The 13489-nt window shown below is 38.9% G+C and overlaps 1 protein-coding gene across 5 annotated transcripts in view; it reads right to left on the bottom strand.

The window, feature by feature from the left end:
* The window catches only part of cyth1b (cytohesin 1b), a 227477-nt gene that overhangs the window by 80905 nt on the left and 133083 nt on the right, over positions 1-13489 (bottom strand). For 4 of the 5 annotated variants that reach the window (XM_048555045.2, XM_048555042.2, XM_048555044.2 and 1 more), the window contains exon 2: positions 2079-2161. In XM_048555045.2, coding sequence (XP_048411002.1) covers positions 2079-2161 — 83 coding nt within the window. Of the gene's footprint in view, positions 1-2078; positions 2162-6870; positions 7224-13489 lie in introns of those variants that run through there. The other variant, XM_048555046.2, reaches the window with a different exon arrangement.

A 13489-nucleotide genomic window follows, 5' to 3' on the forward strand; every position in this document is an offset into this window, starting at 1 on the left:
TTGTCGTTAAAACGTGTCAACCAATTGCATACAACCATCATGAGTAAAACAACGAGGCAATCTGCTTGAATGTTGATTGTTGAGCAATAAATATTGGCCAGATCTCGCTTATCTTCTGTGTGTTATGCCCTGGTATCTTTTACATCCATGACTTCTAACCTGAAAGTGGCACCTCCAAAAATGCAGCAATCATTTAAAAATGCACTGAGATGTCAGCCCAGATTAGGTGCTCAATTGGCTAGAGAGGATTTTAAATTTCTGGCTTTAAATACAGAAAGAAAAAAGGAACATTCCATAAAATGGAAATGGTAGAGAGGCAAATGTGATGTTAATATCTTTTTTTGAGTAACATCTGGCTACGTTATTTTGTGTAGAATGTAATGTTGAATATTGAATAGAATTGGAGACATGTGCAGGTCTACTGAACAAGAGTTTTCAAGCAAATCCTAGAATAGAAAAGACTTTTTGAAGTTACAACCAAACCTTACTAAGCATTGCACAATATGCCACTAATATTTTATGTCTGTTGTAAAATTGGTTAAGTAATTAAAAATTATTTAAAGCAGTCTAACTAATGAATCTTTCACTTAAGGTGATTGCTGTTGGCAATAGTCCTGACATTGTTGATAGCGTTAGAAGTAAAGAGAATTAGTACTTCTGTTTGCACGGGTGCCAAAATGCCCTTTCCTGGTATTCACAAAGGTAGAAAGTAACAGTTACCACTTCTCCCAGATACAAGTAAGTTGAATATTCAATTAGAATAAACGAGCAGCACAGTTTTCCAAATACTGGTCTGTCTTTCTCTGCCTAAGAGTTACCACTCAGGTCCCTTTTAAATCTTTCTCCTCTCACCTTAAAGATATTTCTCCTAGTTTTGAAGTACCCCACTCTAAGGAAAAGACCTTTGCTATCTATGTCCCTCATGGTTTTATAAATCTCTGTAAGGTCACTCCTCAATCTCTTATGATCCAATGAAAAAAGACCCAGGCTATCCAGCCTCTCCTTATAACTCAAACCCTTCAGTCCGGTAACATCCCTGTAAATCTTTTCTGCACCCTTTACACTCAATAACATCCTTCCTATAGCAGGACGACCAGTGATTACAACCCGCAGCAATTTCGGGAGTAACTATAAAATTGAGCGCACAACCCTGTAAACCTCATCCAACTGGACACCTCCTTCAAGATATTCCCTACCCAACCTGCTTGTCTATCACCTTAACCCTCTACTCACCTATCTACTCCCACCCACTTACCCTCTCTCTGTAGCTTTTCAAATTGCCTTCAGGACCTTTAAGCCCCAGAATATGGCAGTAATTCCTGTTAAAAGGGGCATGGTTGGGCCTCCAAAGCTGGCCCTAAGCTGTGTTGGAAGATTCTCAGGTCTCTACATTTCTCAAGCAGCCCAGCTGGAAAAACGTGGACCACTTGGCAGGCTAAGCGTAAAGGAGAGCAGGGCAATCCAATGTTGATTCGGAACAGGAGTAGGTAATACATCCCTTTGAGACTGCTCTGTCACTACTACGATCATGGCTGATCGAACAATTCAATGCCTTTTATCAAAACTATCCCCATGACCCATTACCACCCCTTGGAAGATTTGGCCCTTCATTGTAAAAGAATGCACACATCAACTGGCTGTACATTATCCCACTAAAATTCGTGGCTGCTTCTTATCAGCTATGCACTTTCTTAAAAACTTAACAATTTCCAACTTCAGGGCAGTCGAATTATTTCATATGCTGCGGCACTGTGACTTGTATACAGTTACTTTGTTTTCTACCCTAACAATAGAATCCGTTAATGTGAAAAAATCTGTAAAAGGTACGCTAAACCAGCAATATGATTAATAGAAAACAATTTGTACACATCACAGGAAAGCCATTTACTTGAAAAATCATTGAAACTTTTAGCAGTTATGTTTTACAGTCATATATGTTGCTTAAAAATGACACTGAGACATCAGGAGATCAGTCACATCTGTTTAGTAACTGGTAACAAGATTAAAACTGTAAAAACAGCAGTCAAACATTGAAACCTTGTGTGTTTGCCTTCCATCTGAGACAGCCAGCTGCTTACCTGAATGTCAGCCAGGAGCTCCTGCTTGCGTTTGCGGATACTTTCTAGCTCTATCTCCTCTTCTGGAGTCAGGTCTGCGGGCACTGTAAATAAGGACATGAGCACAGTCAGCTAGCGTGATCAAGACTGTAAGCACAATCGTTGGCCAGAAGCTCAGCTGTCTGACCTTCAAAGTCACCTGACCTCTAAACAAGAGCTACATCGCATGCTTTGTGTCTTTCATTTCTCTTGGTCCTAACTGATTTTTTAATGATTCAAAACTGCCTGAAGCGAATGTCATAGAATAAAGCAAGAGATTTCCTCTCATTGAGATAATGCATGCATGCTCATGTGTGCTGAACTCTACCCTAACACATAACATGCTCAACTCAAATGCTTAAGCCACCGTCAAATAAGCAGGTTATGAAGATTTCAATTCTAATCAAGTAAATATGCAATCTTGTCAATGGATAAATACAATTTCATATGCAACATAACCTGTCAAACACAATAAATTAAGCAAAAGGGCACAGAGGATTATAATACAACAGAAAAGAAGCTATATTACTGCAGCATTGATAAACAAAACGCTGGTGCTGTATATCGGTCTGAAAAGGTTAATACTGGATTAAGTTCAGCAAGCACCACCCACTGTGACGATATCATTAGCATTTAGTTGGAGTGAAGACAGAGTTTTCAAGGAGACAAATCTGGGACTAGCGGGCTCCTAACAGTGCCTGACGTAACTTCAGTCACATTCACATAACCTATAAATAATGGCTGTGTTGAGATAAACTTTTTTAGTATTCACAGGATGTGGGCATCACTGGCTAGACCAGCATGTATTTTACCCTAAGTGTCCTTGAGAAGGTGTAGTGAGTTGCCTTCTTGCGCTGCTGCAATCTACGTGGCATAGTCTCAGTGCTGTTACTCATATTCACATCTTAATCCACACTAGGCAACTCTGGATTTGAAGGAACTAAGGAGCAATACATGGTCCGGTATCCTGAACTATAACCTGTATTTATCAATTCAAGATCAACAGTGGCAGGAAAGAAGTTTGTCAACATGAAAATACATAAAATTACAATTCCATGGAATTTGTTTCAGTTATCACATAAAAATATTTCATAACATCATTGGAAAGGCTGGCAGTAGTGAAGTACAACATATCACATGTCACAATAATGTAGAGTTCAACAGGTCAAATAAATTGAACATTTCACTGGAGACTGCAAATTCTACAACTTTTTTCATTCAGGCGAAGGACCATTGCAACTGACCAATGGCATTTAGAGAGAACTAAATGGTCAGTCTCTGCGTTGCCTGAGCTTTCACAAAGCCTTTCATTTGTGCAACAGAACACTCAAATATAAATTATGAATCTTTCAGAGAAGCAAGAAAACATTTTTTTACATCTGTGTCAAATTCACAATCAATGTTTTAGTGAATTCTGTACAAATGAAAGGTTAACAATAGCTTGCAGCTAGTTTTGGAAATTAGATCTCTTAATGCCATCAGCAAGTTTTGGCGATGCTTTACATGAACCATCAAGTGAGATATTCTGTCTATTCATTCATCAGTCTACCTCCACTCAATATTCAGATTACGCTCTTATATTCAGACATTGTGTATTTTGTAGTCAACCCATTCAGAAATGTTATCACACATCTTTGGGGATGGTGAGACTTGAAAAGTTGGCTTCCTGGCTCAGAAGTAGAGTAAACTACCATTGTGCCACAAGAGTTCTCAGAATGTTCCAGAGAGTTCTGAGAGACTACAAATACCCGAATCGATCTTTCAATTTCAGTAAAGAGGCCCTCTGCCGAGGAGCAAGTCAGCTCAGCGGAGTGTTTGCTATTTAGCTGTCATCACTGCACCCTAGCATCGTGATGCAGGAAAATGGCCTGCCTCCCTATCCATTCTCCATTACTGCCAAAAGGACATATCACAAGTTCAATCTAAATTCATTCTCCATCATTTAGTTGAGAAATAGCACATAGCCTCCTCTCAGTTTCAGCAAGTCATTCAGCATACTAAAACATCTCTACTACATTAGAAAATTCCTCCTTCAGGAGAATCTAGATCGGTCACAAAAAACACCTGGAATTTATATCTCACCATTCACATCCCTAGAACGTACAAATCAAAACAAAACTTTTTTTTTTAAATTTCTGCAGCAATGGAGGGAGGGTGACTGAATATATGTAAAGAAGCATTCACAGAATCGCTACAATGTGGAAGTAGGCCATGAGGCCTATCGAGTCCATGGTGACCCTCTTAATAGCATCCTACTGAGAAGCCACCTCCCTACCCTATCTTGCATTCTAACTCACCTAGCCTGCACATCCCTTGACACTATGGGCAATTTAGCATGACTATTCCAACTAACCTGCACCATCTTTGGACTGGGGAGAACGTGCAACTCCACACAGACAGGTATCCGGGGATGCAACTGAACCGGGTTCCCTGATGTTGTGAGGCAACAGTGCTAACCGCTGAACCAGTATACTGCACTAGATAGATACTACCAACTTAGACAAATTGAATTGGGGTGCAGTGACCTTTATGGATTTGATGACACAATGAGATCGGCCAAGGTCCTATCGAGTGGCTGAATAGGTTTGAGTAGTTAAATAGCCTACCGTTGCTCCGAACTCTCATGAAATTGTGCTGCGTCATTCTTTTAGCTAGTACATTTTTTTTTAGAGTTGCCATTCTCTACAGCCGCCATAACAAAGAACCCCAAGATCAAAAAAGAGTCCTGATAAAGTCACTGCAGCCCCAAGACAGGAAATCTTTTTCATATAAAGTGATAAGACTGTGCAATCCAAAGTGGTGCATGCAATCATCACATGATTCACACCAGCTTCCTGAAGCAACTGCTCTGGCCGGAACTGGGACACTGAATGAGACTCCCAGACAACAACAGAGATACTTTAGGGATTTCTCAAAGCATCCCTGTGGAGATCAAACATACATGCTGACTCATTCATGTTCCCAACTTGTGAATTACCAAATTGGAGAAAGTTTTACTTCAGGAAGAGCTAAAGGCATTGACTTCATGGAGAAGTATTAGGGAGACAGCACAAATCCCCAAAAAAGTCATCTACTGGACCCTTCAGGACCCCCTGCCCCACGCATTGCACAGTCTACATTGGACTTGCATGCTCTCTTAGACTGCATTATAATGGAATGCGAGCAAGTCATGCTCAATTCTGACAGACGTTCGAAGAAGAATGCATTCTTTGTCTAAACAGCAGCTAAAAATTAAGCATGTTTCTAGGAATATGTTTACATTGAATAATCTTAGGAAGAGTCCAATGTATCAACAACCAAGTCACACAGTAAACCATATTAAAGCTAAATGGAGCTATTTGTTTTAATCAATAAAAATATTATATTCCATCTTGATCTCTCAACGCAGCTTTCAGCAAGGCAGCATGTGTAATAGAATTATTGTATTTCCAAACAGAACTTTATATACAGTACCTGTACAACAAAGGTGATCCACTAGACTAGTATCTCTAAATAGAAGGCATTAAGTCAACTCTATTCAAGCTCTTTTGCCTTATAATGAATTTCTCCATTTCTTGGCATTATGAGTTTCTTTTTAATCTTTAGCTTCAGTGATTATATCATATGCAACAGAAGCAATTAACATCAAAGTGAGGAACACATTATAATTCTTTGATACTGCATTCTTGAATATGACTGAAAAAACATTTAGTTAACGATTTGCATTTTGCACCCATCAGCATAATTCACATGAATACCAACGTAAGGGGAAAACAACATTTGTACAGGATGAAAGGACAGGGATGGCAAGGTTGACAAGTGGACTCTGACTGGTACAGCTGTTATCAGAGAGAATAGGCCTGTTAGATAATGAATGACAATTAACTGCCATGCTTTGCTTCAATTTTAAAGTAGGCAGGTTGGCTCCGATTGGCCAAGGCTTTGTCCTGAGGAAATAACCAAAGAATGGTTGTCACATGGTTTGTCAGTATGATTCTTTACACATGAAGGATTGTTTTGCAAATGTTGCCTAATCATAGAATCACATCTGACACTGGACAATTTATTTTACAGATTTACAAGTATAGGCTGGTTAAGTACCGTCAGTGCCCTGTTTGCTGTCAATTTGACACAATCTACCAATTTTTAGGAGATACAACACACATACATCAGTATCACGCTGGCATTGAAATTCATATACCTCATTTGTGTGATTAGCAGAACATCCCAAAGACTGGATTTACTTAATAGCTATTGTCAATTCTATTGCCACCATGTTTTCTGTACACGGCAAAGCATTGAGCAAAAATATTCCTTACTTCTCCCTCTACGCGTATAATCATCTTTGTGTGTTCATCAAATTATTACTCTTTTTCCGTAAGTAATTTATCAATAGCTGTCAAATTTTCAACACATCTACCAGATCTTTTAACTTCCTTGTTCTGGCAAGAACAGCACTAGCATATTTGGTTAATTAAAACCAAAACCTTTAATTCCTGATATCTTACGGGTTGTTCTGCTCACAATCCACTAGTTTCATAGCCTTCCTAAATTATGGCACCCAAAATTGGGTATAATAGTGGTCTAGACCGATTAAGTTGTTCTTGCATAACATGTTACCAAATTCAAACATCTCAAAGCATCGCACACAAGGAATTACTTTGTGCAGTAACATGTCACGCAGATCAATGCAAAAACTATTCTACATGAGCAATAGCTCATAAACAGCAATAAGACAAATCACTGATATTTTTGAGGGAGAAATGCCTTGTGGGACATAAGCAAAACTACTTGCCATGAACAGCCATCTAAGAGATAGAGGAAGTCAGAACCTTCAGTTATTCTCTTAGAAGTGAGGGATCCTCAACAATGGACACAACCTTGATAGTGCATAAGACTACAACCAAGACTCTAAAAACAAATGGAGTTTCAACATCAATATTCCAATCCAGAAACCAGTGCGATGAACTGAGTCAAGTTAAAACGCATCAATTATTTTAAGATAGTCTGGCAGATGTGAGACAGATTCTCTTCTTTATGTCACAACCAGAATTGTAATTCTCAATTGGGAAAGCCATTAATTTATATTTGGAGGCAGAGCTTATGAGCCAGTGGAATGTGAAGATGTATTTTGAGCTTGACATTGCACATTCTCGACCAAAATATTCTGCCCTTACATCAATAGCTCAGTCTCAGAAATATGATACCCAGATGATTATCTGTCATGGTCATATATGCACATTTTGAGCACAGCAGGTTTAGTTAATGTTAATCATTCAAAATCCAATATATCCATTACATTGTTCCACATCAATATCTCTGCACTTATTTGTGGTTCTAAGCATACCATCAGGGTTTCTCAATTACTAGCATATTGATTGCCCGAGAAGTCAAAACTATTTGTGCATGATAAGCAAAAAAGTCGTAAAATAATTGCTTAGAGTAGCATATGATTTGGAAAATTTGACCATATTGTGTCAGAAGATGGACCTGTGCCAGAATGAGGGAACATTTTGTTTTATATTCTGTGCTCAAGAATGTAAGAGCCTCATAAGTAGAATTGTGATCTATTACAGCAGAAAACAAAAATAACCTTGAAATTAGCCAGAATTTTCATTTATTTAGCACCTTTAATGTAGTAAAATGTCATGGGTTGCTTTACTGTGCCATACAAAACAAGACATGACCACATAACATTTAAATTTTAATGCACAGACAGATAGAGGCTGAATAAAAGGTTACAATTTCATTGATACTACAGGAACTACTATCCAAAACGACAGCATGGATCATTTCAAATACTATTCTGTTAATTACATTCCAACATGAAATGTAAAACAAATTGCTGACATTGAAGTATTAAAACCAGTATAAAATGGATCCTTTAGAAATCTTGGGTTAAATAGAGGGGGAAAAGATTAATTCCTCAACAACGACTGACTGGCCTCCTCCCCCGGATGGACCAAACAGTAAACGTCTGTTGAATAAAAGCAGCTTTCTTCAGCTGTGGAATTACACAGAGGATGCAGTTCTCTATTCTAATGGCTAAACAATCACTAGGTTTGCACACAAAACAGAGCTTGGCAGTAGCCTGGGAACCTCTGAAAGGATACAGAATTAGCTTTATGGTGGGAGACAGAACGTGGTGGTTGGAAGGTTGTTTTTTTGGACTGGAGGTCTGTGACCAGCAGTGTTCCACAGGAATCAGTTCTGGGTCCACATTTGTTTGTCATTTTCATAAATGATCTGGATGAAAAATAGGAGGCATGTTTAGTAAAAGTTTGCAGATGACATCAAAATCAGTGGCATGGTGGACAGTGAAGCAGGATGGGAGTTTGCTCGGTGAGCTGGAAGGTTAGTTTTCAGACGTTTCGTCACCATTCTAAGTTACATCATCAGTGAGCCTCCGACGAAGAGCTGGTGTTATGTCCCGCTTTCTATTTATCTGTTTAGGTTTCCTTGGGTTGGTGATGTCATTTCCTGCGTTGGTGATGTCATTTCCTGTTCTTTGTCTCAGAGGATGGTAGATTGATTTGGAGCCAATGTGTTTGTTGATGGAGTTCCGGTTGGAATGCCATGCTTCTCGGAATTCTCGTGCGTGTCTCTGTTTGGCTTGTCGTAGGATGGATGTGTTGTCCCAATCAAAGTGGTGTCCTTCCTCATCTGTATGTAAGGATACGAGTGATAGTGGGTCATGTCGTTTGGTGGCTCGTTGATGTTCACGTATACTGGTGGCTACCTTTCTGCCTGTTTGTCCAACGTAGTGTTTGTCACAGTTCTTGCAAGGTATACCACCAGGATACATGAACATCAACGAGTCACAAAACGACATGACCCACTATCACTCGTATCCTTACATACAGATGAGGAAGGACACCACTTTGATTGGGACAACACATCCATCCTAGGACTAGCCAAACAGAGACACGCACGAGAATTCCGAGAAGCATGGCATTCCAACCGGAACTCCATCAACAAACACATGGATTTGGAGCCCATCTACCATCCTCTGAGAAAAAGAACAGGAAATGACATCACCAACCCAAGGAAACCTAAATGGATAAATATAAAACGGGACATAACACCAGCGCTTCGTCGGAGGTTCACTGATGATGTTACCTAGAATGGTGACGAAATGTCTGAAAACTAACCTTCCAGCTCAGCGAGCAAACTCACTTCCAGCTCAACCTGAGCTACAAATCTTCTCAAAACTCGGTAACAGTGAAGAAGGTTATCTCAGATTACAAATTCATCTTGATCAACTAAATCAATGGACTGAACAGTGGAAGATGGAGTTTAATTTGGATAAATGTGAGGTTTATTTTGGTAAAACAAAGGCAGAACCTATACAATTAACGATAGGGCTCTGGGTAGTGTTGTATATCAGAGAAATCTAGCAGTGTGAGTACATATTTCTTTGAATTTTGTGATACACACAGACAGTGTGGTTAAGAAGGTGTTTAGCATGCTTGCCTTCATTGCTCAGACCACTGTGTACAGGTGCCGGGGCTTCATGAAAACTGAAAGAACTGTGAATGCTGTAAATCACGAACAAAACCAGAAGTTGCTGGAAAAGCTCAGCTGGTCCGACAGCATCTGTGAAGAAAAATCTGAATTAATGTTTTGGGTCCAGTGACTCTTCCTCAGAACCCCTCAGACTGTTGGAGGTTGTACAGGATGTTGCTGAGGCCTTTTCTGGCGTACTATGTGCCGTTCTGGTCACCCTGCTACAGGAAAGATATTAAATTGAAAATGGTTCATAAAAGACTTACGAGGAATGGAGGGTTTGAAGTATAAAAATTGGCTGGATAGGCAGGGACTTTTTTGACTGCAGCATAGGAAGTTTGAGGGGTGATCTCATCGAGGTTTATAAAATCATAATAGGCATATGTAAGGTGAACAGCAAGGACCTTTTCTCTCGGGTGGGAGAGTTCAAAACTAAGGGACATATTTTTAAGGTGAGAGGTGAAAGTTTTAAAAAGGACACGAGGAGCAACTTTCTTTTACATAGAAAGGGGTTTGTGTGCGGAATGAACTAACAGAGGAAGTGGCGGATACAGGTAAAGTTAAACATTTAGAAAATATTTGGATAAGTTCACCAATAGAAGAGATTTGAAGAGATATGAGCCAAATGAAGGCAGGTGAGGCTAGTTTAGTTTGGGAACTTGGTCGACGTGGACTAATTGGACCAAAGGGTCTGTTTCCACGCTGTATGACTCTGCAACACTCCTATCTCTGAACAGTAAACTCAAAGATAAAATTATAGTTCACTGCAAATCCAAGTGTAAAAATGCATCAGTGTTTCATATTAAATTAATAAATATCAAAGTTTCTGACACATGTTACACAAGTAGCTCTAACACAAACAACTCTATGAACTATCACTAGCCTAGGTTCAGCATTCACTTTAAAAAGGCCCCTCATTGTTATCACAAACTGTATATATTTATTACAAACAGCAATTACGGTATACAAAACAAAATGATTGCTTGGTAACACAGAACTTAAACTTTGCTAAAAAGGAACAAAATCAAAGCTTTTCAGCTTGCATTAATCAGGATTGAAACACAAGAAAACCAACTTCAGAAAATGGGGAACAATTTATGCAGCATAAGAAAGTGGGTGCTGATTGGTTGAGCTATGGCTGGCTTGTAGATGTGGCAGAAACTGTCAGCTACCTTAGATAACTGAAAAAATTCAAACAAGCAAGACAAATTTGACTGGTCAAGCCATTGCTATGCTGCAGTGTTGGCTCCCCCAATAGCCCTTTCCTATGTGGAAATATTTACAGATTCTACCATGGGCAAGGCTGAACTGATAAAGCTAGATTGGTTTCTACTGAAATAGTTAGCATGGTCAAGATTATATAAAAACATTGTCCAATAGCAGAATCACATCTAATGTCAGACACTCGTTTCTGAATTTTGCTGGCATGAGCTGGTTCAGCATGGTCAGCATAGTGCTCTCTGTAGACACACTGCTCAATATGATTCGCCAGTTGTTGGGACGTACAGACCATAAATCTGGCTTCACACTGGCATCAAAACTTATATACTACATTACACATTCATGATTGGCAAAATGTCATATTCACCTGACAGCAATATCCTGTTAGTGCAAAATGCCACTCCAGTTTACTGTAAGTTAGTTAGCTTCACCTCTTGCTCAAATGTGTGAGACGCCTTCTCCTTCCAAAGAAATCTAAGGTAGACTGGATACTTTTAGGGTCACATACGGTAGCCTCAGGTTGTTTCATGAGTTTGTACAATGTAGAGCAAACTGTGATTTTATTAAGCTAGTCATTACTGCTTGGATAATTTTGATAATTCCAATCTCAGGACCATGCATAAATGGCATGCAGAAGACCAAGGCTCTATTCAGGAGGATGCTAATGAGGCCAATCTTGTAACATGAGGAAATGTAGGAATTTTAATCGTATTGGCCACTTAACAGTGGCTGGGGTGGACAGTACTGCAGAATCCACTGACAAGACTTCTCAAAGTTGGTTTAACTGCTTTATTACAAAGGTGAAGCTAAGCATAAAATGAGGCCTACCAAAGCATCTAAGAAAGTTCTTAGACATAACTGCTGCACATATATTAAATACATCATCTATGAATTGAAAGTTTTTAAAAAATTAATTCCAGGGGTATGGGTGTTGCTTTGAAGGTAAACATTTATTACTTGTCCCTAACATTTCTGGAAATGGTGGTGGTGAGCTGTCTTCTGGGATTGCTGCTGACCTATCTTATAGGGATATTCACAGTGCTGTTAAGTATACAAGGGAGGGTGGGTTAGTAGTTATTCCACTGATGACATCCTCCTCATGGAAACTAATGAAGATATTGCTGTGTTCTGGGACTAGAGGAATATAATGGCAACATACATTGATTCTGGGTATGACGTGGTCTTGCTGAAAATAAACTTGATATCATGAGCTGCTAAGTTCATGAATTCCATGAGAGCAGATTCAGACACTGCTGATACATCTAAATTGCCACAATACAGTGACCTGGTGCAAACATGAACGGCTTCCTGAAGTGGTACACTGGTGAATTGGCTGCCAATGCTGAAAGAACTGTTACCAACATGTAGGTTTTGTGTGGCACTGAAATGAAGGAATCCTTCTCACAGTAAGCTGAAAGCTTATGTAAAATTGGTTCCAGTCAACCATTTGGCTACTTTGTGTTGCTCAGAACCAGACACTGATAAAACAAGATATAAAGGGACACAGTTTGCAGTCTTGAGCAACTTGTGCATGTGTGGATGCAGAGAACTTTGAGGGACAAATCCTATCAATAACATCAGGCTGATCACCAACATTATGCAAGTCAACACATGTACCTACAGCTTACCACTTATACAAAAGCAAAATACTATTGGTGCTGGAAATTTGAAATAGAAGAAAATGCAGGAAGTGTGATTTGAACTCTTCCTTATATGTAAAAATGAGACAAACCATGGATTTTAGCACTTTGTGTTTTCTGCAACAGTGCATCAAGATGCCAATTTGGTAATGTCTAAATATAAATCACCTCAGTGGCATTTTACAATCTTGTTGGTCTAGCACTTGGCCCAATTAAATTAAGTACAGAGTTAAATAAAGCAACTATGGGATCATCGCTCTTCTGGGCTGAAATTAAATTCCAAAATTCTACAGAAAAACAAATTTGATTCGATACTGCCATGTCAGGACAGAGCCATAGCTAGATTACAAAATGAATTAGCATTTTAGGAATAGAAGCATCGTGCCCATCACTCAGAATCAGAATTCCAAGGTTCCATCCAATATATTGGCAAGAACAAGAACTTACATATTATGTATTGAGTATTTACACAGTCAACTTAAATATTCACATGAGACTGGGGACATGAGCATTTTTATCTATTGCACATTTCCTGTCTATGACTTAGGACATTGTATAAATTATCTGCTGCAATATAAACAAACAGAGAAGCTTATTTGGAATGAAGCTTTGCATCAAACTTAATACTCCTCCCATATAAAATCCACAAAAGAAATGTTAGTTTCAGGACCTGAAGTGCAATTCCAAAGAAAGGCCTAACCATTTTCAACACAAATTCTAACTAGCTTTCTAAATTAAAATTCACATAATTACTACACTTGGCTCTTCTGAAAAAGAACCTCTGAATAATTAGCTATTTAATTCGGGTCACTTCTAATATCAGATTCACTATTACCAACTACAAATGTCAACTGGGTGGTTAACTACAGCACACATCTGGCTTTTTTTTTCTGTAATCGTAATGAAAATTACCAGACTTATGCTGACATAATCAAGAATCACTTCTCTGGGTTTCTGCGGGAAATAAAATCCTTAATCTTATCAATACGTTTTTCCCATTCCTATCAAATCAGTACCACAACTATCATCTTACATGACTCCTATTCT

This window comes from Stegostoma tigrinum, chromosome 22, assembly GCF_030684315.1.
Source record: "Stegostoma tigrinum isolate sSteTig4 chromosome 22, sSteTig4.hap1, whole genome shotgun sequence".
NCBI classification, from domain to species: domain Eukaryota; kingdom Metazoa; phylum Chordata; class Chondrichthyes; order Orectolobiformes; family Stegostomatidae; genus Stegostoma; species Stegostoma tigrinum.